General features: G+C 38.8%; 1 protein-coding gene across 1 annotated transcript in view; it reads right to left on the reverse strand.

Moving 5' to 3' along the window:
• Nucleotides 1-10,743, reverse strand: part of LOC113233786 — a 51,744-nt gene extending 41,001 nt beyond the window's left edge. The window contains exon 1 of the mRNA XM_026468988.1: nucleotides 10,486-10,743. Coding sequence (XP_026324773.1) covers nucleotides 10,486-10,660 — 175 coding nt within the window. The 5' untranslated portion in view covers nucleotides 10,661-10,743. The remainder of the gene's footprint in view (nucleotides 1-10,485) is intronic.
• Between the last annotated feature and the right edge of the window lie 14,754 nt (nucleotides 10,744-25,497).

Here is a 25,497-nt window from a genome sequence, read left to right on the forward strand (position 1 = left end):
CATAGTTGTAAAATTATACCTCAAAAAAGAAGAGAAACGATTGACAAATGATTTCTCCATATTCATTTCCGGTTATACTTAAATATAAATTTCTAACATTGCATCCGATTACACCAAGACAAGAGAAACAAAATTTTTGTTTGTTTAACCAGACGTGATGAAATCTTGAAGTCTTCTGGACATTAGAACTGCCGTTGTTTAAATTCGCGCCTGTTTGCGCCAAGGGCATTGCGAAAATGGGGCACCGCAACGGAAACAGTGGGCTAAGTCGGTGGGCAGCGCATTACTGATTCATTAGGCGGCTTTCACTCGTTGCACCAACGCCAACAATAACCGCCCAGCACCCACACACTGATCTATAACTGTATCGTTTCCATATACAATTTTGTGGTCCCAAGGCACTAACATTTCACGTGCAGTTAAACAATATTTATTGCCTTTGCTAAAATGACGTAAATGTAAAATACTGAACAGTAAGGTATAGATTCGCATTACAAAACTATTCTTACAGAGATGGCACAACATAATACGAGGGAAAACGGTCCTTTTAGATAATTCCGTTGTTTACAAAGTAGAGATATATTAGGGTTTAAAGTATAAAATTGCCGTTTTATTGCAATAGGTTCTTTGAATTTTCATAGAATCTTCATGGTTTGAGGTTTTCGAATGAAACTTTTTTCAAATGGTTTCTGTGATTTTTTTTTTTAATTTGAAACATTTGAATACCGACTTTCAATTGTTTTTGTTATTCAATTTAGACAAGAAAGATGGATACTGCGAAAATTCGAGTGATTTTTTAATACGAGTTCCGACGCGGAACTAACGCGGCAGAAACAGCCCGCAATATCAATGCTGCGTTTGGAGAGGGGTCTACTAATGAACGCACCGTGCGATTTTGGTTTAAACGCTTTCGTGATGGAAATTTCGACTTAAAGAACGAGCCACGAGGAAGACCGCCCACACAGGTGAATAACGATGAATTAAGAGAGATAGTGGAAGCCGATCCTAGTCAAACTACCCAGGAATTAGCGGCATGGTTTAACGTTACCTTACCCACAATATTGACTCACTTGCGTCAAATCAATAAAATAAAAAAATACGAAAAATGGGTGCCTCATGATTTGACTGATCTGCAGAAAGAAACGCGTGTTGAAACTTGTGTTGCCTTGTTGAACCGGTACAGAAATGAAGGAATATTGGATCGAATTGTAACATGTGATGAAAAGTGGATTCTTTATGATAACCGGAAAAGAAAATGCAATGGCTGACCCCAGGTCAAATGCCACAACAGTGTCCTAAAGCAAAACTTACCAATAAAAAGGTAATGGTAACTGTTTGGTGGTCTCAGCATGGTGTTATTCACTATAGTTTTCTCCGATCTGGTCAAGCAATAACGGCAGATGTCTATTGTGCCGAACTCCGAACCATGTTGACAAAACTAGCAGTAAAACAGCCCCGACTCATGAATCGATCTTCACCATTATTGCTCCACGACAACGCGAGACCTCACACAGCACGAGAAACCATTTTGACCCTTCAGGAACTGTAGTTAGAAACCATTCGTCATCCTCCGTATTCACCAGACCTTGCTCCAACGGACTACCATTTTTTTCGTGATTTGGACAATTATCTACGTGACAAGAAGTTTTCTTCCCAGGAGGCAGTACAAAATGCTTTCACACAGTTTGTGCAGTCTAGATCGTCGGAGTTCTATCGCAAAGGCATTAATAACCTTCCCATTAGATGGCAGCAATGTATAGATAATAATGGCAACTATTTTGATTAAATAAATTTGTTAAAAATTTAAAAAATAAACAATTTAGATTTTCATTACAAATCGGCAATTTCATACTTTAACCCCTATTATAATAGGTATACATATAAACAGCTATAATAAGATGGATCTTTGCGACGTCTTACTTCGATCCCGAAGAAGGTGATGTTTCAGTATCTTAATTTTTTTTTAATATAACTAGATTGTCTTTATTCTACTTTGTGTTTGTTTGAATTGAAGTGACCTAGACAAAGGAATGTTTCATATCATTTGTTCACCGCTCCGCAAATTACATAGTTTACAGAAATGGTCAGAGGTGAGTCAACAGAACCCGTTATCAACCTCGCGACGCAAATTAATATTATGGAACATTAAAATTCTGTTATATGGCGAGATAATTAACACATGGAATGAAACTAGGAGTTGTACAGCATAATCCAGATTGACGTAAATAATGAGCGGCCTTGTTATATCTTAGAATGGAGCCATGAAATGTTTTATTGCCCGTCAATGCAAGATTTCGTGCTGAGATCAGGTTTGCTTTGCTTGCGGGCAAAGAAAGTGATGGTGTTAACTTCGTGCAGCTGAGCTCAAAAATCGAGTTTTGAGTGTTAACTTGTTGGAACAATGAGGTATATTTCGGAGGCGTACTGGTTTAATAATTACAGAGAGAGGGAAGTGAGTAATGCTTACGGAAACGCGGCACGCTGGAGTTTATCGACCTTCAACCGAGCCTGTCTGTTCAATGGCCCATAATTTAGCTTTACAAAAGTTTTTAAGCAGCATGGTTATTTAGTAAATTCCAATTACAAGAAATACGTACGCACTGTTAAATGCAACTTGGTGATGGATATACTAATAATAATTACAAATTAATTCTAAAAACATAATTGGTAACAAAATAGTTCTTAGCCAATAAAATAGTCAATATACGAGAATACATAGCAAATAATTAAAATGAAACCTGCAACTACCTAAAGTTCATTAGCACGAGGAGTAATCAACAAAATCATTAGAGCTTATCAAACGACAAAACATTGCCCCTGCCTGCGCATCCCGCATAGTCTGCACTCTCTGGCTGAATCAGACAGAATACAGAGCACAGCTACCGCATGAGTCACCAAGCGCCGACCGGATACTCGATACCATATATACGACTACTAGCGCTCATTGTATACGATACGCACAATCGACCACAAGCTTATCTGCTACCGGGCGACAGCAACCAAACAAAGACCTCACGGCCGATCTGCACAACACGACACGTAGGTTTCAGGAAGTTCTGGACTATTTAAAATTAAGCTTCCATAAGAAACAAGCCACGCGTGTTAGTACTCAAATAGGTCATTATTAAGTACCCTTTTGTTTAACAAAGACAACCCGACAGTCATTCCAGAGAGATTTATGTTCCCTTGTCCTCATGGATGTATAATTTTAACGAACAAGAGACAAGGCGTGTAAATATGATTTACAGGAGCACTATTTCATTTATGGGTGATAAATATCTTTGAGCCTGCGAGAGTTTTGCAGCCTGCAAAGCGATGCAAAAACGAATTCTATAATCCCAAATTCTCTCATAAATATCATATTATGTTTTAACAGAAAGAATCAAGCCATACACGATGTTTGGAACGTTATACTAAGTATTCATTCCATGGAAATGTAACAAAATTATAGTGTATCCCGTAGATAAAAGAACACAAATCCAAAGTAGCTGTTAAATGTAACCCATTAACATATTTTAGCATAAAATCAGTTTTTCAACGAATGTTCAAGATTTCCGTAAAGTAAGTACCTACACAATTCAATTGAATCTTCTGGGTAATAAATTCAGTAGAGCATTCCTTTGTCGACAAGTAAATGACCTCCGGAAGCGGAATTTAGATCAATTTCATTTTTAATTAATAATCGTTGCGACGATGTTTAAAAATTCTTTTTAAAACAAATTAGTAGGTGATTAGTTGAGAATCAGAGCTGACGAATGACTATGCGTTATTCACGTAAGAAACTAAAATAGAAACGTTGGTATTGGTAATCTAGCTGCTAACATAAATTAAAGCTTCGCGGAAATTAGTGAAATAACGAGTACAAACTGGTTATATACGAGTTGTAGTAGACTGTGAATTAAAGTTACTATAGATGTGTAGTCATCATAAATAATTTATTCAAGCTATACTGTACATGGTGCGCCAAGGTGACTGGTTGACTACGTACCAAGGCACTATAGCCTTTTATGATATCGTACGGAAGTCGACTGTCATTCACAACCACGGCAAGCAGGAGGAAACAAAAGGTGTATTTTGTATTCTGTAGTAAATCGTGACTTCACATAACAATTTACCCTGGTAGTGGGTTCGTAGGTACTTCGTTTAATACAGATTGTGCGTTATATTTATGTTTTATGTGTTAAAGACAAGGTTGTATTGGAAATAAATTTTAAAATTCTATATACGACCGTTTCATCCTAGCTAAGTTAAGAATTAGTACATCTACTTATCGAATTATTCATTCGTCGTTCAAAATTCAAATCATCTCTTTTTAATAGGTAAGCAAATTGCACTTGAAATTGTCATACTGATTAAACTGTAATGCTCAACCGTAAGGCAGATTCCCCTGAGAAGAATGACCAAGAAAGTCTAGGGATTGCTCTTTGCAAATATACATTTGAATATATTTATCATTACAATATTTACATATATATATTTAAACATCTTAGATTGAGACTATCTGCAAAAGCTAAACGGGTCACTGACACGGATTTTTGGCATCCAAGTACCGAGAAGCTGTATAATAGTTACCTTTAGTATAAAGTTTTTGTTTCACTATAGTTTTAAACCTCGTAAATCGCAAATTTTGAATATCAATCGGAATCTTATTATAGAAGCGTATACATTGCCCCATAAATGAATATGAGACTTTATGAATACGACTGCCAAGAACAGCTAGTTAATTTCAAGAACAGTTAGTCTATTTTTCATAAAAAATTACAGTTTACAATAACAGTTTCTTAAAATATGCATTGTGACATTAGTGTAAGAATGTTTTAATCTCTTTAAACTTATCTCTCAAAGACACTCTGGGGCCCAGATTGTAAATTGCCCTAACCGCATGTTTCTGTAGGACAAAGATTCTATCAATATTACCATTAACTCGAAGCAAAATGCCGAATGTCATTAAACTGGGAAAGTAGCTGTAGTAAACCAATGTAGCTGTTTCGACGTCTAAAAGTTTTCGTATTTTTTAAATCGCATACAGAACTGAGCCATTATGATAATTTATTTATATGTGTATTATATTGCAATTTATCATCTAAAGTTATAGAGAAACACAACTGTATCTACTCGTACATGGTTCAATTTTTCGTTCCTAATTATAATGTTTGAGTCCGTCTGTCTAATATTGGGTAATGTAAATTTCACACAATTTGTTTTTTTTTTTTCATTAAGGAGCAGGTTATTAACTGCAAACCAATTTACTGCTTTAGATATAGCATTGTTCACATTGTCATAGGAACATTGGTGTCTTTTAACTTTAAATAATAAGGAAGTATCATCAGCAAACAATATTATTATCTTATGTTCTATACCCTCCACGAGGTACCGGTACGAAAGTTGAAAGTATCTGTACGAAAAGAAATAATCCTTTTCTTGTAGTATTGTACTCATTATCTTAATAATAATCTCAGTACAGAGTACCTAAAAAAACCGACCTCAAAAGTACGTGGAATTACATATAATTACCAAGTTTTATTGAAATCGGTTACCGGAAAGTGTGCAAACCCGGATTCATCCCCCTGTTCGTCACTATACGGGACTTGACACAGGAGATAATAAAAATCGGTTCTCAATGCTCAAAGTATATTGAGAGAGAAAAACACATTGAATTGGAGAATAGCAAAATCAACCATTAAAATAATTGCTCCTTATAATACAATTTAGGTGCTATTTATATAAATGAATCTTCATGCGTGAATAGCCACCGTTAGACGTGGATGATTTTCTTCAAAATTAAATGGGACCACTATGGAGGTACCCTTTTTCGAACAAAAGAAGAAAGAAAGAATCATGAAAATCGGTTCACAAATACTGGAGTTATCGCGTAACATACATACAAAAAAAAACATACAGTCGAATTGAGAACCTCCTCCTTTTTTAAAGTCGGTTAAAAAATATAAACGTAGTTAAGACCATGTTTTGTAGCTAAACTCAATGTCAACAGGTCGAGCAATTCGACGTCACCGTACGATTTGTCTCTTCAAGACTCCAAAAACCAACGTATTTATTGTAACTGATACACTTTACTAGACTTGTTAAAGGAAACTGAATTAAAAAGTGGTTACAAAAATCAAGGATTGGAAAAACTTCAATTAGATAAACAAGTAGCATGCAGCGTGTCTTACTCAAGTGTTTTATATAGTTACTTTGTTGCGTAATTGTGATTTAGTTTTTGCTACAAACTCGGTAAAAAACAACAAAACAAACAAACAACAAAACCGTGATTACCTGCCATATACATGTACATCATAAACAGCTCCTACAGCGTGCCCATGGCATGACGAATTGGAGAATCTCGAGAAACTTTAAAGTTACAAATAAAGTGGGCCACAAAATGATTTTCGCAGAGCCGTTGCATCAATCACGTCTCTCGGTTACAGTTTGAAAAAAAAGTTCAAGCTGTAAAAATGTTAACACCACGATTTTATTATGTAGTATGTATGTTAGTCCTTAAGGTATATATATTATATGGGTCATGTGGCCTGAAATAAATAAACAAATAAAAAAGAAGTACATCGGGTACTCATGCAAAAATTCCTTCGTCTACTCGTTGTTGAGAGATCAGTGGCCGAGCGCCTCTTAAATGCTACAGCGAATGACTCGCGTTGACGGATTGTAACGTAATATTTAATAGAGCGAATTATTAGGCAACTGCCTTAGGCCTATAATTATGTTCTCGTGTCTGATGCTATATGATAAGATTATATATGATAAGAACAATTAGTTAGGAGATCATAATTCAAGTTGTTAGACAACAATTTGTGAGCCTGAAACAAAACACAGAGCGGTGGTAGCCAACTGGGAGAACGATTACTTCTCAATTGGCAGGTCGATCCCTGTAGTGGCATTTGTGAATGTTGAGTAGAAATACCTGTCTCTAACGATAAATGAAAACATCATGATGCACGTCGAGGAAAGTTCCCAACCCTTGGAATAATAATAATATTAATAACGCGCTCTATAGCGGGTGCTATGGACACACACATAGACAACAACAAATTACACCCAAAGTCACGAGACAAATAAATGTAGGCCTTGCAAATATTTCTCTCGGCCCGGGAATCGAACTCTGCGTGGTAGTACAGCGTGGTAACATTCGGCCACCGAAGCAGTTAATATAAACAGGACTACCTACATGTAACGTTCTCAAACCCGCATTAGGTAAGCGTGGCGAATTAAGCTAAGTCTAAGGCTGGCGTTTATAAAACGGAATTTGACTTCGCCCAAGCAAACATGGCGAGTGAAGCGAGTTTTTCGCATTTACAAAAAGAACTTTGCTTAGGTTTAAGCAACAAAGTCGAAGTTCGTTTTATCTGTCCTTAAAGGCGAACTGTATCCGGGCTGTGAGATTTATAAGGAATTGATGAAGACGACGACGCTGATGATGATGGCGAAAGAACTAAACATTAGATGTGCAGTAGAAAAAAATATTTTCAATAAATAAAAAGTTTTAAACCTTATATTTCATAGAAAATGCAGATCTCCTTGTGAAAGAGTTCGTCCAGGGAAGTACTGCCAATGTGCCTAATACTGCCGTAAGGGTGCTGGTGAAATTACAGGCACATGGGACTTGTCAACTTATGTCTCAGGATAGCAGGCGCAGTGGCAGTGCCCCTCAGATTTTTGCGATTTAAAGCTCGGAGTGACATTGGTACCACCAAGCACACGACTTGTTCGTCCCGTCCCTCCATGGTATACAAAAAAAAAGATACGACCACACCACGAAACCACATGAACATTAATTTATACAATATGTTGTTAAGCGATTTTCAATTTAATATTCATTGTAGTACAATGTAAGACAATACGGAAATACAGTCGTCATTACATACTATGGTATGGTTATTATAGAGAGAGCAGTGACAGGTAAAAGAACGAGATTTAAAAATCAATAGAAAATTTAATTTAATCATACCATTACAATAGGTACGCACAATAGGCGCTCCGACGTCGAGTTGCGGAAACCAGCCCGTTGCACCATACCTTACCATCATTATAATTTTTTAAATCATAATTAGAACAAGATTGGGTTTCTATTGTGGGACACTACGGGCTACTGTTGCTATAAGTAGAGTAATTAAATTATTCATATTTTAATTTATTATAATTAATTCATTTATATAGGGATCTCTTTCATTTATGAGGTAGCCAGATGCCACTTTTCATGTGATTTGGCCTAAGTCACTTAGGGCGCGCTCCATTTGGATGCGTGTAGAAACTGCGCGTGACGCGACTGTGACTCATCACGCGTGTTTCTGAAGCGCGAACAAAACTTCAAATGTTTCATATTTGAATTCTGTTATGTGATAATTTCTGATGAATAAACCATACTATTAATTGTTTTGTTTAAACGGGGCAGGAAAAATTAAAAACAAATGAGAACGTTTTAAAATCCGTTCATAATATTTATTTTGTAAAAATATTACTGATACTGATATTACATGACAATAAAAAATAAACGAAATTTGAACATAACACCTTTTACTTTTGCGGCCTATTGGAATAAATGGCAGAACTGCTATTCATATGCATGGTATAGTTTATTATTATTAGGGTAATTTCATTTAGGACCTGTGCAGTCATTCATCACTGCAACTAATAATGTTGGTCTATTATGATTACCACTACTTATAATTAGGAGCGAATGCTAACAGTGTTAAAGAACTGCAGCATTCTCATGGCTGCACTTTTGATCGCCTCTAGTTGGGGCATGTGCTTTCCCGGTATGAAGTATCGTGCGCCCATCAAGGTTAGGAGGCCCCATGGCCATTAGGTAAGGAAGTACAGATAGAGAAATTTCATCCACTTCATGATAGAGTGTAGTTAACATTATTGTTAAAATCTCAAAATCAGCTTCACATGAATGATGATTGTCAACCAAAAAAAGTATGCACAACATTAGCTGTGACTGCCACAGACGCGCGACTGCGGTGTTACAAATGCGCTTCTAGAAATTGTTTGGAAATATTTAATGACATCACAGACATGCCACTGCACTGCTTCTACATACAGTAGGGCTAGCACGACAAGCCGCGACTTGAGCGAGAGCGACATAAAGCGCGAGAAGGCGAATCTTTTTGCCTCACTCTTTGCAGAGAGTTCGTGTTTGGATGCTGCAGGGAACCTACCACTTACTTTACCTCAGGCTGGCTGCACTATGTGTTTGTGCACCAGATCGCATACGCCAAAAAGAGGTACTTAGAACTCTGCGAAATCTAGACGTAAATAAAGCTAGCGGGCCAGATGGAATTCCAGCAATATTCCTGCGTAACTGTGCGCCTGAGTTGTCTCCTGTTCTCACACGTCTGTAACGCCTCTCATTTGAGACTGGTGTAGTTCGTGAAAGAGTACCTCAGGGTTCCATATTGTCGGCAATTCTCTTTCTGCTGCATATCAGTGATATGTTAATTCCTGGTACCCTTGCATATGCTGATCACAGCACAGTTGTAGATAGATAGGTACTTAACCAATGCAAGGGTCAGTGGAGAGGAAATCCAGTCTTGTCGAGAGTCCATGGTTAGCCGTTTGAATTTAACACTCCATGCAGTCTCCGATTGGGGCAATGCCAATCTTGAAAAATTTAATGCTACCAAAAAACAGGTGTGTCTATTCTCCACAAAATGGAGTTCCTTTGAGCTGACTCTGACTTTTCGTGATATATCCATACTGATACCCAACTGTCTCCATTTATTTTTCTTTTTATCATTAACTTTCAAATAATAAATTTTAACGTTCTTCTTGATGAATTTGATCTCTTAGTTCTCCTAGTCGTAGGTTACGTGCAGGGACTGTGTATTTTAACATTACTTCGTCTTGATGAATTTGATCTCTTAGTTCTCCTAGTCGTAGGTTTCGTGTTATAACTTCTACATTAATTTGGTAAATACGCGGACTTGCGCCCTTTCAACTGTGCAATTTCAGCAATGCTACTGTTTCACGGTATTGTTTCGATGGCAAAAATGAGGTTTCATAGAGGCTAACTCACATTCTGTGAGATCTAGCTTAAGCAAATTAGTGTTAAGCATCTGTTGGTGCAATATTACAATTTTGTACCTTTAGCTGTTACGCGGTATTTACAAACTGTTCTTCCGCGGTTTTGCATGTGCAACAATGATATGCTCCTCTAAAAAGTAATATATGCCAGGTCTATGCTAAATGTTCTTTTATTGATTTAGGTAATTTGACGGCAGTTTTCCCTTATGGTGTCAACGTAGTTGAAGATAGAAAGAACATGCTTGAATATAAGGCGCACTTTGATGAGTCCTAAGACTGTTATATATACACGCATTGACGATTGCAGTGAAGCTGTAAGGTGATAATGACACACAAAGAGACAACACTTCTGTCTAGCTCCTTCATTTATTGCTGATCTACTTTCAAAAGAATATTATAATGGTAGTTATTCGAAATTGGAAATATAGAGAATTGTTTACTTACCAACAATGAAGAACGTGCTTCCAATGAGGCACAGTCCGAGCCTTATGCAAACCGCTCTGTTCAGGCTATTTGTCACGCGGCGCGAGAAATAGCTGATGGGGCAGTTCCATCGCTGATCGCTAGGCTGCTGCTCGTACGTCACCGTCGTTGGCTGATACACTGCACTTGTCGGCATTTTTCACTTCACTTTAACCACCACACAACAAAACAAAGCCCGCAAAAAGTTAGCCAATACACCATAGGCTTATGACCAACCGTAAAATAATTGTCGCTACGTAATCCTCCTTTGTGAGTAGTGAATAATACAGCGCATAAGCGCCGAGTTAAAATACAAATATTACACAGTACAATATATACATTGAACGTTTAATTCGTAGGATTGCACCACAAAAATTTACAATCATACGACACGCATACGACGCACGCTATCGAATGGAACAGAATGGAATAAAATTGAACGAATGGAATTCCTCGGACGTCAAATGTGTAATTATTTTTTATTAATAATTTTGGCTTGGATACACGTCCTTTGAGCCACGTCTTCGTTTAATTATGTTTCTGTAAATATGGCCGCCACAAAGAGGATAGGCAATTTGAGGCGGGGCGTGCTTGGATTGACTCGGGATTCCTTAGAACGGGTATTTTAGTTCGAGATTCGTATAATTTCGCGTTTTAATCTTCGATTAAGGCACAATAGCACTATGGTTCTGTTTTTCGCCGAGAAATCCCAGTCTTACACTGATGTCGTAATTGTTTTACCAGAAAAATGACAAAAGGTGATCGATCAAAACAGCATATGTATAGTTTAATAAAGTTTAATTACAATATGAAAAAAATGTGTTAATAAATTAATGAAAAACGCCACATACTTTTTCCTTGACCCTCTCTATATATAATAGACATATCCCCTTTAGCATGAGAAAATTATTTTATGTGATTGGATTTGATGTTGCATTTTTTTAAGCATTTATGCCTTTAGTAAAAAGAAAAATAAAAAAATATATGGGGCTGGTCTGGGCTGGTGAGAGTTTCCGCTGATCGACTTTCTGGATACAGATACGACTTTATTAGATATACGGCTGCGAGTAGTCGACCTCCTACCACAACTGCGATGATTACCACATTTTAAGAATTTACGCAGCGCTGCGGACAAAGTGTTGCTTAAAATAGTGTACACTTCTATATGTCAGTCCGTTATAGCGTACTGTATAACCGCATGGGGTGGGGCTTCGAAGACTTGTATGCTCCCCCTGGAGAGGGCGCAACGAGCGGTATTGAAAGTCATCCTTAAGGAACGCATCAGGTACTCAACCATACTTGTTTACAAGGACATGGATGTTCTTAGTGTTCGAGGGATTTTTATTTTGCGCGTTGTTACAAAGTTGCACGCGGAGGTGTTAAGATTTCCTGAATATGCCGCAATGCTGCAAAGACGTAGGTTTAGAATCCCTGTACCCTTAACGAAATCGGCTTTTGCCCAGAAATTTAGCTCATTTCTCCATCCTTTTATTTACAACAAAATAAGTATCGAATTTCCTTTGAAAAATTACTCAATCAGAGAACTAAACTTGAAAGTGAAAAATTGGCTCAAATCACTTTGCTATGAGGATGTTGAACAAATTCTGAAAGTAGACAAATAGACAAACACACACATACACACACACTCACTCACTCACTCACTCACTCACTCTCTCTCTCTCTCTCTCTCTCTCACACACACACACACACACACACACACACACACACACACACACACACACACACACACACACGCGCACGACCACTCGCTCAGTCACAAGCACGCACAAGTAATTTAATTGCTTTGTAATTAACATTATTTAATTTCCCATTGTTTAATAAGTAATTCATTGGTTTTTGGAAATTTTCTCGTCTCTACTAACTTTTCGCATATAATATATATTGTATACTTCGTTTCAGTCCAATTTGAACAAAGTGTAAACTAATCAATATTTTTTTTTTATTTTTTTATTAAGGCTTTGGCAAAGCCATCAGCCTAAACATGAAGTTTAAATATGTTTCTGTAAATATGGCCGCCACAAAGAGGATAGGCAATTTGAGGCGGCGTGCTTGGATTGACTCGGGATTCCTTAAAAGGGGCCAATACGGGTATTTTAGTTCGAGATTCGTATAATTTCGCGTTTTAATCTTCGATTAAGGCACAATAGCACTATCCTATTCCACTTTAAACTAGATTTCACAAAATAAATGAAAGTCAAAATAAAAACGACACTTTTCCCTCCAAAAGGGTCCAGAGCGAATCGTGTAAACTTACAAATCACTGACCATAGAGGGTCTAGTGATGGCCACTTGTAATGCCAACTACATATCGATTAATTAATTGAATGAATGGATTTGTTAAATTGAGTCTTCTAGCCATATTTAAGATTTTCGAAATCTTAATTTATTATTAATATACATTTACTAATATACATTTTAATAATATACATTTGCAAATAACTACATTTATGTCGGAAATGAGGGCAATGTTCAATGAACTCAAGGAACAACAAAATCTAAAAATGGAAAAAATATTTTCCGCTATTGAAGAAATAAAAATTCAAAACAGCGATATAAGTGCTTCTGTCGAATTTCTATCATCGAAATATGATACTCTTCTGGGTGAAATCCAAGACGTCCAGGGTGAATGCAGGGACAACCAAAATTACATCAAAGCTCTCGAAGAAACAATAGACAAACTTGAGAAAAATGCACGTTCCACCTGCATTGAAATAAAAAATATTCCGGTAAAAACATCTGAAACCAAAGATTGTCTACTTAAAAATCTGCGAGACATAGGACATAGTTTGAATGTTCCTATCCAGTCGCAGGACGTAAAGGATGTCTTTGGCATGGGCTCTAAGGATCCCAAAAATAGAACAATAATAGCAGAATTTACAAGTACCCTCACGAAAGAGCAGATAATACGCACGTACAGAAAATTCAACAGGGGCCCTAGCAAATTAAGCACTGAAAATCTAAAATTAAGTGGACCTGTTAAACCAGTGTTTATTTCTGAAAATCTTACCCCCAAAATGAAAAGGTTATTCTATCTTGCACGTGAGTTTGCAAAAAGTAACGAATATGGCTACTGCTGGTCCTCCAATGGAAGGATTTTCATACGTGAGAAAGAGGGAGCACCCCTTCACTGGATCAAGGAAGAGTCAGATTTGAAGAAAATAGAAAAGATTTGACTAGATTTATTGTACTATTCTTACCTGTTCAAATACCGTTACTTTTCTACAAAATCACAAATATGTATATTGGAACAGTTTTATAGCGTAATTGTCAATCAAACTAAAATTACCTATAGATTACTTAGTATAATCATATTAAATCTGTGTTCATACGTCACCTTGTTAAACTCTGTCATACACTTACTCGTTTATAGGTATACACATTTCAACTACACACATACACCATACACACAGCACACAATTGCAGTTTAGATATTGTTTATTCTTCACTTGTAAACATAACACACCTACAATAAATATCCTAAATAAGGGTTTTCTGTGTACCCTCCATAACGGAACGTATTACTTGATTACCAACTTGATTATCTTGAAACAAACTCTGTGGCACTTACCTATTTTGTATATCCTACCAGTAAACTTGTTAATCTACCTTGATTGTTATGGCTAATAATATAAATAATATAACTAATGATATCGATGATATAGCAGTCTCAAGTTCATTTGTTTGCTCGCCAGAAAATTGTGTTACGCTATTGCCCCATAGTCAAAACTCACTCAAAATAATTCATCTCAATATCAGAAGCATAGGTTGTGATGATAATTTTGGAAATTTCCTCATTCTACTAGAGAGAATAAATATTAATTTTGACATTTTAATCCTATCAGAGTGTTGGCTCAGCAAATGTTCTCATATTCCTGTTATGGCCGGCTATCTACATACTAAATCCAAACACTGTAACCAAAATGATGGCGTTGTGGTTTATGTCAAGGAAAATCTCACCTGCATATTAGACGAACCCTCACTATCTGATTCTAATTGCATAATTATTAAATTTTCTGGTGATTTGGCTATATGTGCATTGTATCGTTCGCCTAGCTATAAAAACATTGATAACTTTCTAGATAGTCTTGACTCAACTCTTGCTTCTTTACGTCATTTTAAAAGTATTGCGCTCTTGGGTGATCTCAACATTAACATATCACCTCAACAATCTGATAGTAAAGCTGATGGATACTTAAACCTGGCTGCATCACATGCCATGTTGCCTGCACATGTATTTCCCACTAGACACGGAAGCTGTCTAGATCATGTACTGCTCAAAACGAACACACCTGCTGTCACCTTGGTATTGGATTCATTTGTCACTGACCACGCTCCCGTGGTTTTATTTTGCGAATTAAATAGTCGTCTTCAAATAAATCAGCGAAGCTCGTATTTACTGATATACCTGCCTGTATTGCCTCACTGAAGAATTTCGACTTCTCGCATATTCTCAATAATCAAAGTGCAGGCATGGCTACCAGTGCTCTGGTCGGTGATTTGTCCTCTACAGTTGCATCAAACTCTAGAATAGTAAAGACATCTAGTAGAAGAAGGACAGTCAAACCCTGGATTACTCGAGGCCTTGTGAGGTGCATTCGTAATAGAGACAAACTGCATCGTAAATCCAAAAAACACCCTGATAATGAAATCCTAGTGATCACATACAGGAGGTATCGCAATTTTTGTAATAACCTGCTAAAGAGGATTAAACGCGACTACGAAAAGACTGAATTTGAGAAACATAAGAATAACCCAAAAGAAACTTGGAAAGTTATTAAAAAAATTTCAAATTTAAACACCTGTACATCATCATCTCGTGAACTATTATCGCTGCATGCTTGTCCAGGGACCTCTCTTAAATTAGTCAACGAATTTTTTGCAAACATTGGCAAAAATATGGCCGATAAGATAACGCCCAGTACTACTTTCAGTCACGTTCCAAGCTTTGACGGCGAAGAAGCCCAAATAAATTCTATGGTTCTACTTGACACCGACAATGAGGAAATTGAGCACATCATAAGCGAACTCAAGACCGCTAGTGCTACTGGGTGGGACGGTATCCCAACTTTTATTATTAAAGCGGCTAAGAAATGTCTGGTTCCGGTTCTATGTCATGTTCTTAATCTGTGCTTGAGATCGGGACACTTTCCTCTTGTTTTCAAGAAGGCTCTTGTACACCCTATATATAAGAGTGGCGACAGAGACAGTGTTACGAATTATAGACCAATCTCTGTGCTGACAGTGTTATCAAAAATTTTGGAAAAAATCTTAAATAAGAGACTGCTGAGCTATCTGAATTCCAAAAATATCCTTGCTTCTAATCAATATGGATTCAGATCTGGAAAATCCACAGAAGATGCAGTTTTAGACCTAACTGGTCTAATAGTTAAACATTTAAATGCGAACAAAAAACCGATAGGTATTTTCCTAGATTTATCCAAGGCGTTCGACTCTGTCTCGGTTCCCATCTTGTTAAGCAAACTAGAGAATATGTTCCACAGCTATCTCAACGACCGTTGTCAATGCGTGAAAGTCGATGGATTTTCGAGTGATCCAGTTCCCATTTCATACGGCATCCCTCAAGGCAGTGTCCTCGGTACGACCCTGTTTCTGATCTATATTAATGATTTGTGCAAGTTAAAGTTAGTAAATTCAGAAATAGTGACTTATGCTGATGACACCGCTATAGTTGTTCATGGCGACACTTGGGAGGATGCCCGTTCACACGCTGAGTCTGCAATGCGTGTAGTCATGGACTGGCTTGTAAAAAACCTCCTCACCCTCAATTTAGAGAAAACTAAACTAATTACTTTTGCACCATTACTATCGTCGCAACCTGGAACAACTTTTACACTTCAGGCCCATCGCTGCCTACGAGTTAATGCAACTTGTAAGTGTCCTGTTATCTCTAGGGAGGACAACATAAAGTATCTGGGCGTGGTGGTGGATAGTCGTCTGTCTTGGAGGGAGCACATTCAGTCTTTGAATGCTCGTACTCGCAAATTAATTTATATATTTAAAAAACTCAGATCTGGTGCTGAATTGTCCGTCTTGAAAACAGTTTATTATGCGCTGGCTCAATCCATTACATCTTATTGCATAACAGCCTGGGGAGCAGCAGGTAAGACTAAGATGTTGCGCTTAGAAAGAACGCAAAGGGCGGTTCTCAAGGTCATGGCAGCGAAACCAATTAGATTCCCCACAATAGACTTGTACGAATTTTGGGAAGTCCACTCAGTCAGAAAATTATTCGTTTTAAATGCAACAATGCGCAAGCACTCACAGGTACCTACCCTATGATCCAAATCTATTCAGGAATAGACGAAGAAAAGACAGGGTTTGTGAGACGGAGAGTTTCAGGAATGCTTTAATAGGTCAACATTATGACTACCTCAGTTCCCAGCTTTATAATCGGGTCAATAAAGAACTAAATATCTATCCGTTAACTTATCGGGAATGTAAATTCAAACTTTCTCAGTGGTTACACAGTCTCAATTATAATGATGTTGAAAGCCTTATTACTGCTTAGGTATTGTCACATACACGAATACTCACACACGCATCTTCTCACAAACACACACACCCTACACGGAATGTCACACTCGCCAACAAATACACACACAACACATGCACACACAACACACACACACACACAACCCACACACACATGTACCCACATCTAATATTCAATTACAATTCAATTACAAAAAAAAAAAAAGTTACGATTATTGTAAAATTGTTTAATAATATAATATTAGTATTTCCGTTACGAATAATTCTGTAGGAAATATTCGTAGGAAGTAAGTTGTTATATTCCATATCATATTGTGTACTTCATTAGGAACAGCTTTTATAATTTATCCGGAGATGGGCGTTAATAGCTGCGACACAGTCTAACTGACTACTGCGGTTGTTATCAAACATATTGTTTTTGTAAATATTGTTATTTTGTTCCAATAAACGTTTTTATTATTATTATTATTATTATTAATAAGCAACTATAGACAGGTCAGACAGGACAGACATGGATGCATAGATGAAAATAACATCACTTTTGGACTACCATTTTTCATTTTGCGATGCTGTTCGGATGAATGTTGTTGGAGACAATGGTGAGATATCAAGTCGATGTCTTCGAAATATACGTGAATGTGTTGCTTGTTCGATATATGGAGTGATCAAACACTCTTGTTTGCTGTTTGTTCGGAATGGATTGGAACAGACTTTACATTCTTTCCAGAATTGGTTACCTACGAGAAGGCTTTGCCTAGTGTAGGAGCCAGTGTAACCGGTTTAGATAAAGTTTAAAAGTACATGTCTTAAACATACGTATTCCATAAGGTGTAATATGTTCCTGTTCCTGTTATTGGTAACTGAACTGTATTTATTTTTATGTACAAATAAATAAATTACTTACTTAATTACTTACTTACCACGACGACTAGATGGAGACGATATGAGAGCATTAAATCCAGGCTTAGGTTCGATGTCTTCTGAGCTGATAGAGGAACTAGAACGTGACAATGAAGTCACAATCACTTTCTATCTCCTATTCTCAATATTCAAGGTCAGATTTACCTAACTCCGATTTGTCAACGTTTCCGGTGATTTCTGCAACCAAATCGCATGTCAATGTCCCTAAAAACAAAAAAAATAAGTAAAAATAAAACTAATCTAGTCATTTCCAACCTGACAAGTACGATCGTGTTTTATGACTTTATGACTGTATAAAAATCAAAATTTCTACAACTTCAATTATTTATAATTTTTTGGCATACTCCAGATAACGGTCATAAATGTCGTTTTTTTTAAAAAATCATCAAAATATTTTTATTTAATTTTACATGTGAAACGAAATGATTTAGTCTTTGAGTTGAGGAACACAAACTTTTTACATAATATAGCATTACCCCTATATTCCCGAACAGTAAGTAAAGGTTTATAGTACACCCACACTTAAACAAATATTGTTTAGTTTTCTAATGAATCTAAAAACAAGGGATTAAGTAATTACAACTTCCTATTTAATTGTTAAAATATTCTTGTCTTATAAATCATAAGCACAATTATTTTTTTAAAAAGAAACAGCTAGATAGCCTAAAACAGATTTTATTATCAAGAAAATCATTAAACGAATCAAATTAATCAAGTACACCAATTACAAAAACAAGCACACTCAAAATGAACTAGCACACTATATCCGAGCGAGAGCCACCGTTACCAATGAGCGCCAACCGACAAAATGCGCTCTTTTTTTTTATGAAGGATATTTTGCAGTTGGCCGATGATGGCCTTTACTGCGCCACCGGAGAAAAAGGGCGAGCTGAAGGCTCATAACCCCTAAAATAAACTTAAAGCTAAGTAGCGGGCCTGAGGGCGCCCAAGTGGGCACGGACCTCGGCTCAGGGCGCTACTGGAGACTTTCGCTAGAAGGGCGTGCTGTAGGAGAGAATCTACCACTGTACGTGCTCAAATGAGGGGCTCGACGACCTCGCCGGCGAGGACGGTTGGTGCGTGAGGGACGGGACTGACTAGCGATCTGGTTGGCCTTCAAAGTGGCGAGAGTGATAAGGTCGTCAGGGTCGTTCAGGACTTCCCTTGGCCGACGGGTCCTATTTACGCGGTGGAGTTGTTCCCTGAGGGGGTCGTAAGAAGCTGCAGCCACCACGAGGCGGTTGGGGTGGTGAGGAGCAGAGTCGAAGTATTTCCTCGATGCCTGTTTCATGAATTGGGCTATTGTGGGGAGCCGTAAATCTATATGGAGGTTAGCGTTGCGCAGGTACCACGGGGCACCCGTCGCGTTGCGCATGAATCTATTTTGTTGAGAGCCTGCAGGCGGTGTATTAGCGCGGGATTTGCCTGAGTGAATGCGACGCTGGCGTACGTCATGATTGGGCGGATGCAGGTCGTGTACAGTCTCACCTTATTGCGAAGGGAGAGTTTGCTATGCTTGTTGAGAAGGGGATGAAGCCGGCTCATAACAAAGTGGGCGCAATCGCGGACGGTTTTCACGTGTGCTTTGAATGACAGCTTCCTATCGAGCGTAACTCCTAAGTATTTGACCGTGTTCACCCAAGGGATTAGGCGATCAAAGAGCGAGATCGGGGTGAGGTCTTGTACTCTACGACTGGATAGATTACTTCGCGTGAAGAATACGCCGCGCTTTTGTCGGGATTGACTTCGATTCTCCATCTGCGAAACCACTCGCCTAGGCGTGTGGTGGCAGATTGGAGAGCCGCGGAAACTAGCTTCTACTAACTAGCTGCGCGCCGAATAGTAGAGCGCAGTGTCGTCGGCAAAGAGGGCGAGATTTACTGCCTGATACTTCGGGATATCGCAAGTGTACAGGGAGAATAGGAGAGGCGAAAGGACGGAGCCTTGCGGGACTCCAGCTCTTACGGGGTGAGGGGAGGAGAGTGCGCCCTCAACTCGGTAGTGGAAAGAGCGGTTCGACAAGAAATCACGAATGATGTGCATGAGACGATCAGGCACGCCGAGATTGTACAGCTTGTAAATTAAGCCGTTGTGCCAGACTTTGTCGAAAGCTTTTGCCACATCGAAGAAGAGGGCGCCGGTGGGCATGAAGCGGGGGCGATCGAAACCTTCGGAGATATGTTCCACTATCCGGTGCACTTTCTGGACGCATGAGTGCCTAGCTCTGAAACCGAACTGTTCGTCGGGGAGGAGATTGTGAGACATGACGTAGTCTCTAAGGCGGGCGTATAGGATGCGCTCATAGAGTTTGCCCATGGTGTTAAGCAGGGAGATGGGACGGTAACTGGAGGGTTCAGATGGAGGTTTCCCGGGCTTGTCAATACCGATGACCACCGCCTCTTTCCACTTTTGCGGAAAGATGCAGTTGGTCAAAGCGGCGTTAAAAATTGCAGTCAGGAGACAGATGAGGGGTGCAGAAAGCTGTTAAAGCACCTTGTTGGAGATACCGTCAGGGCCTGGGGCTTTGCGGGGCTTAAGGTCCTTTATGAGCGATTCTACTTCCTTTGGGGTGACCAGGGGGAGAGGAGGGTCGGAGGGCGGGAGGGTTGCTCTGAGTTCGACCTCGGAGTCCACCTGGAGGAGGTGGTTCGGGTCGACCGGCTCTAGACTGGGGGAGCACTGGGCTTCGAGGCTGTCGGCCAGACATTCGGCCTTTTCCTCGTCGTCAAATGCTGGGGTGCGGTTGGGTCGGTTAAGGGGGGGCATTTGGGCAACTGTGCCGGACTTGAGAGAACGGGTTAGTTGCCAGAAGGCTTGGTGGGTGGGCTCGAGCCCTTCTAGGAGCTTTTCCCATCGACTTTGACGTACCTCGTCCATACGCGTCTTTACGTCCCTCTGTAAAGCCCGCAGGAAACGACGGTTTTCGTCGGGGGGGTAAGAGTCGTAAGCACGAGTGGCTGCGTTCTTTTCCGTTAGAAGGGCACGCACATCCTCCGGTAGGTTCCAGTGACGGTCGTCCGTCGCCGGTGCCGGCCGGGAGCTGTTACAAACGGCGGTTTGTATGTGTCCCTCTAGACGGTCAATAGCACAGTTGGCGTCTACGACTGAAGAAATCTCGTCCGGAATCTGAACTAGGTGTTCAGATTCGAGGAAATTGAGGTCATGACTCAACTTCCTCCAGTCCAACACCGATTTAACGGGGGCGCAAGGGTCAGGGGAGATGTCCGAACGAGGGGAGAGGTGAAGGAGGACAGGGCGGTGATCCGAAACTAATTCATGAACGACGTGGATTGAGTTTAATCTGAGGTTAATATTTTTGAATAAAGCTACGTCTAGGATGTCGGGGCGGTAATTTACGTTATGCGGATAGTGGGTGGGCTCTAAGGGTGCAATTATATCGAAATGCATGGATTCGGATAGCGTCATGAGGGTGTTACCGCGCGGGTTGGTGGTGTTACAATTCCATGCAGTATTTTTGACGTTAAGGTCGCCAGTCAGAATTACAGAATCTCCTAGGGATAAGAGGGCTTGCAGGTCTTCGCGAATTAGCGATCGGGAAGTATCAGGGGAAAGATAGGCCGAAATGAGGGTGATCGGTGGGTGGCCGGTGAAGCCGAGCCGACACGCCGATGCTTCGATGTATGTTGTAGGGGGTGGGTCGAGAGGGATGCAGTGAAGTGACCGTTTGTAGTATATAATGGTACCGCCGAGAGGCTAGTTTAATCTATCGTTGCGTACCGCTCAATAGTTGGCAAACATGGGGGTTCGAGCGGAGGGTTTTAGGAAGGTTTCTTGAATTAACAGGACATCGAGTTGGTGGTCTGTGAGGAAGGTTCGAACTTCCTCGCGTTAGCTTGATAAGCCATCCGCGTTAAAAAAGCCTAGCTTTATTGATCGTGGCTTGACTCGACTCCTACTGGTTAATAAGTCCATTTAGGGGGAGAACGAAGAGGCGGAGAATTTACTCAGTGACTCTGCGAGCGAGCTGAAACGCGACATGGCTTGAAGACGGGCAGTGCCGTTTCCGTCAGTGGCCCGGAGGAGCGTGGCTAGATTTTTTACTTCGAAGACGTCGAAGGTGCTAACAAAGTAGCTCACGAGAGCCAGGTCGTCCTTAAGGGAGTGAGTCGGTGGTGGTATCGCGGTAGGTCGATGAAAATGCGCTCTCGGCCACGTGGCGCTGCTTTTATACCCTCTGTGGCCGGGGGGTATTTCATAAGGGGTGGTTATCCTCTAAGACTTGTTTATTTATATACATTCTTAAGTTACTAAAAGGAACTGTTTCTCCTTTTAGTGTCTAAGTTAAGAACGTAGTATTTCCAAATAATAAGAATATACAAAACAAGATGAAATAAAAAATATATGTTTCTTATTATTTTTTATTAATAATTTAAATAAAACAGAGGTTACAAAAATATTAAAATACTATAATATAGATACAAAAAATATTTTAATTCAAATGAAGTTACAATACAATTGTATAAAAAAATTTTAACATACAATAAAACTTTCAAGTAATATTATTAAACTGAAACAAAATTAAAAAAATTACACTTATATCAAATAATAAATACCTAAGCACCTATACTAAAACCTAACTACAGACAAAACTAAAAATGAAACATTTCTAGTTAAGTAAATAAATATCTAAAAACCAAAAAAATATTTAAAAAAGCAGTACCTATCGAGTTCTTAGGTTTTCGCGATTGTTACACATAGGAAATGAAACTATTTTTCCGGATTTAAATCGCGTATATTTGTTTTTTCAAACAAACCCACGTTTCGGGCCCTTTACAGGTCCCATGGTCACGGTCGAGTCAACCGTGTAGTTTCATTTCCTAAAAGCAGTACCTACTTTAAATACAACATACAAAATATTTTAATAACTAATTGGATGAATTAATAACTACTTAAACCTATTGGTACAATAAACTTACAAAAATAGCAAGACATCATAATATATAATTAAATTTACAAATTCTCCTTATCGCACTCGTTGTCGGTCTCCAATTCTGAGTCAGAATCCAGATTGGAGATATCTAAAAACTCGAACTCAGTCTGCTGAAACTGAATTAGATCCAGAGTTTCAGCAAAAAAGCTCTGCTTTCTCTTGGCATCTAATTTAGGCCTTTGTGCACTTAGAACAGGATCCGAAGACACAAGAAGCATATTCAGGATGTCTTGATTTCAATCTTGCCTGCTTCTTTTCCGTGACTGATGTTCCCGGAACCTCCTGAAATGTTTATTTCGAGACTCTGAGGCTTCTTCTGAAAGAGTCCCAATAGGCACAATGTCGTTTTTCTCTATTATGTCAGCCCCGTGAATTAATAATTTATGCACAGTTGCCGACATGTAATACCAGTCGTATAATTCCACGTATTTTTCTGCTGTTTTGCGGGCAAAATCTTTGAATTTGACAACGTCAATCTTTTCTCCAGATGTGATTGCCTGCAAAATAACAGCAAATCTCTTGATAACTTCTTCATCCAACCCGGTAATAGTTGCAGTTTTTTTGGGAAACTCGAAAAACTTTCTGGCTGTATTCCCATCATTCGTAGTTCCTGAACCTTGTTTCACTATATCAATCAACAGATTGAGCTCATCTTTGAATTTATTTTGAATCAGTTTCTTTCTTGTCTGCAACATTTCTTTGTGCTCATTACTTCTCGCAGCCCACTGTTTGAAGTGAAGTCTGTACGCAATGTGTAACAGACATTCCATGCAATTTATTCGTGCATGTAGGGATGACAAGCCAAACTCATATATATCAGAACACACGGTCTTTGATGTTACAGCATCTAAGCGTTTCATTTCTGTTGGTTTCGATAACCACAGGTAGCACGATGCATTTGATCTGGCTTCAGAAAGATAAGTGCAGACTTTACCGACGATCATTGTCATCAATAGTTGATGAGTCACACTGTTACTATTACTGCATTCTGTGGGGATAAGGGCCTTAATTTCATCATCCATTTGTCTTTTGTGATCAATGACAACTGCTTTGCTCTCTTTTACAAAAGTAAACTGAACTGGACGACAATACAAAGCCGAGCAAGGTTTTGGGTTCGTCCATAAAGTATTATCTCCATCTGTCAGTTTTAATGGCACTAATGTGGTCATGAAAATGTTTGAATCATCTTGCTCCCCTTTCATTTTCTGTTTGTATCGGCTTTGGTTGAAAGCACCATCAAATCCCCACTTAGATATTAGCTTTTGCTGTTTATTTTGCACATCATCAGAAAGACTTTGAAGGATCCTAGTCACCATGATGTCAAGTAAAGCTTGAAGGGTAATCCTGGCCGATGAATCCGTAACTGATACTGATTGCTTCGGAGGATAGCAATCAAGCTTGGTTTGTTGCACTTTATAGTAGGATGGATAAATACCCTCAGCACCTTCCCGAATGGCAGCCTCTCGCAACGTAATATATTGCCACTTTGGCAGTTTTAGTGAAAGAAGCAATCCAAGCGCTTTCTCTGGTGTAAATATGACTGTTTTCAATGGTTTCTTAAGCGTTTTATTAATTGTAACGGCTGCTTCTGGATTTTTCATCATATACTCGATTACAGATGCGATATCATCATGCCCTTCTTTTTTCAAACGTGCTGCAGCTGCATATGCTAATTCACTGGAATTTTCGCCTGCATGATCATCAGATCTTCTCTTTTTTTGTTTGCTTCCCAGAAGCAAACAAAAAAAGAGAAGAATGGTTCTTCTTCAATGGTTAATCTTCGAATGGTTTTCGGGACCTTTTCGTCATTGTTCCAACACACGATGAAGTAGACGTTCTTGAGAGACTGAGTGTGTGTCTGGTAACTCATCAGCAGTTGGTTCTTGATGAAGTAAAGTTTGCACACAACTTGGCCAGTCAATGTTTGCTTAAATTATCAATGAATCGATTGGATTTCTTCCACCTCTGTAAAGCAGCTCGCGTGAATCTCCGACAAAACTCTTTCAGAGTTACTTGATCTTCATCAGAAAGGCAATCGCCTATGCGGGATACAATTGCACTAAACAATACTTCATGATTAAATGAAGTACTCTCACTGTTTAGAAGAACGAACAAGTCTAAATTGGTGATTAAACTTTCCATTTTCAAATTTTGAGCAAAGATTTAATGTTAGCAGTTACACAGTTGTGAACGATATAAATTATTAAGCAAAATGTTAGCCCTTTTATTGCAAAAAGTCGATAATTAGTTAATTAATTAGCTAACTACCCTCATTAGAGTTTAAAAATATGTGCGCTTAAAATATATATATTTTTTTAGAACTGAAAGCACAACTAATCAACAAATTAGCTTACTTATCAGAAAAAGCTTAATTAAGCCCATAGTTGGCATTGTTGTGCGGTATTGAGAATCATTTAATCACCTATTCTGACTCATTAGAAGACAATATCGTTGTAATTACTTACTAAATCACTTGTTTTTAGATTCATTATAAAACTACACAATATTTGTCTAGTGTGGGTGTACTGTAAACCTCTGTCTACTCTTTGGGAATATAGGGGTGATAGTATTTTATGTTACGTGTTGTA

Source organism: Hyposmocoma kahamanoa, unplaced genomic scaffold (assembly GCF_003589595.1).
Source record: "Hyposmocoma kahamanoa isolate Upper Pololo Valley unplaced genomic scaffold, ASM358959v1 80, whole genome shotgun sequence".
NCBI classification, from domain to species: Eukaryota; Metazoa; Arthropoda; class Insecta; order Lepidoptera; family Cosmopterigidae; genus Hyposmocoma; species Hyposmocoma kahamanoa.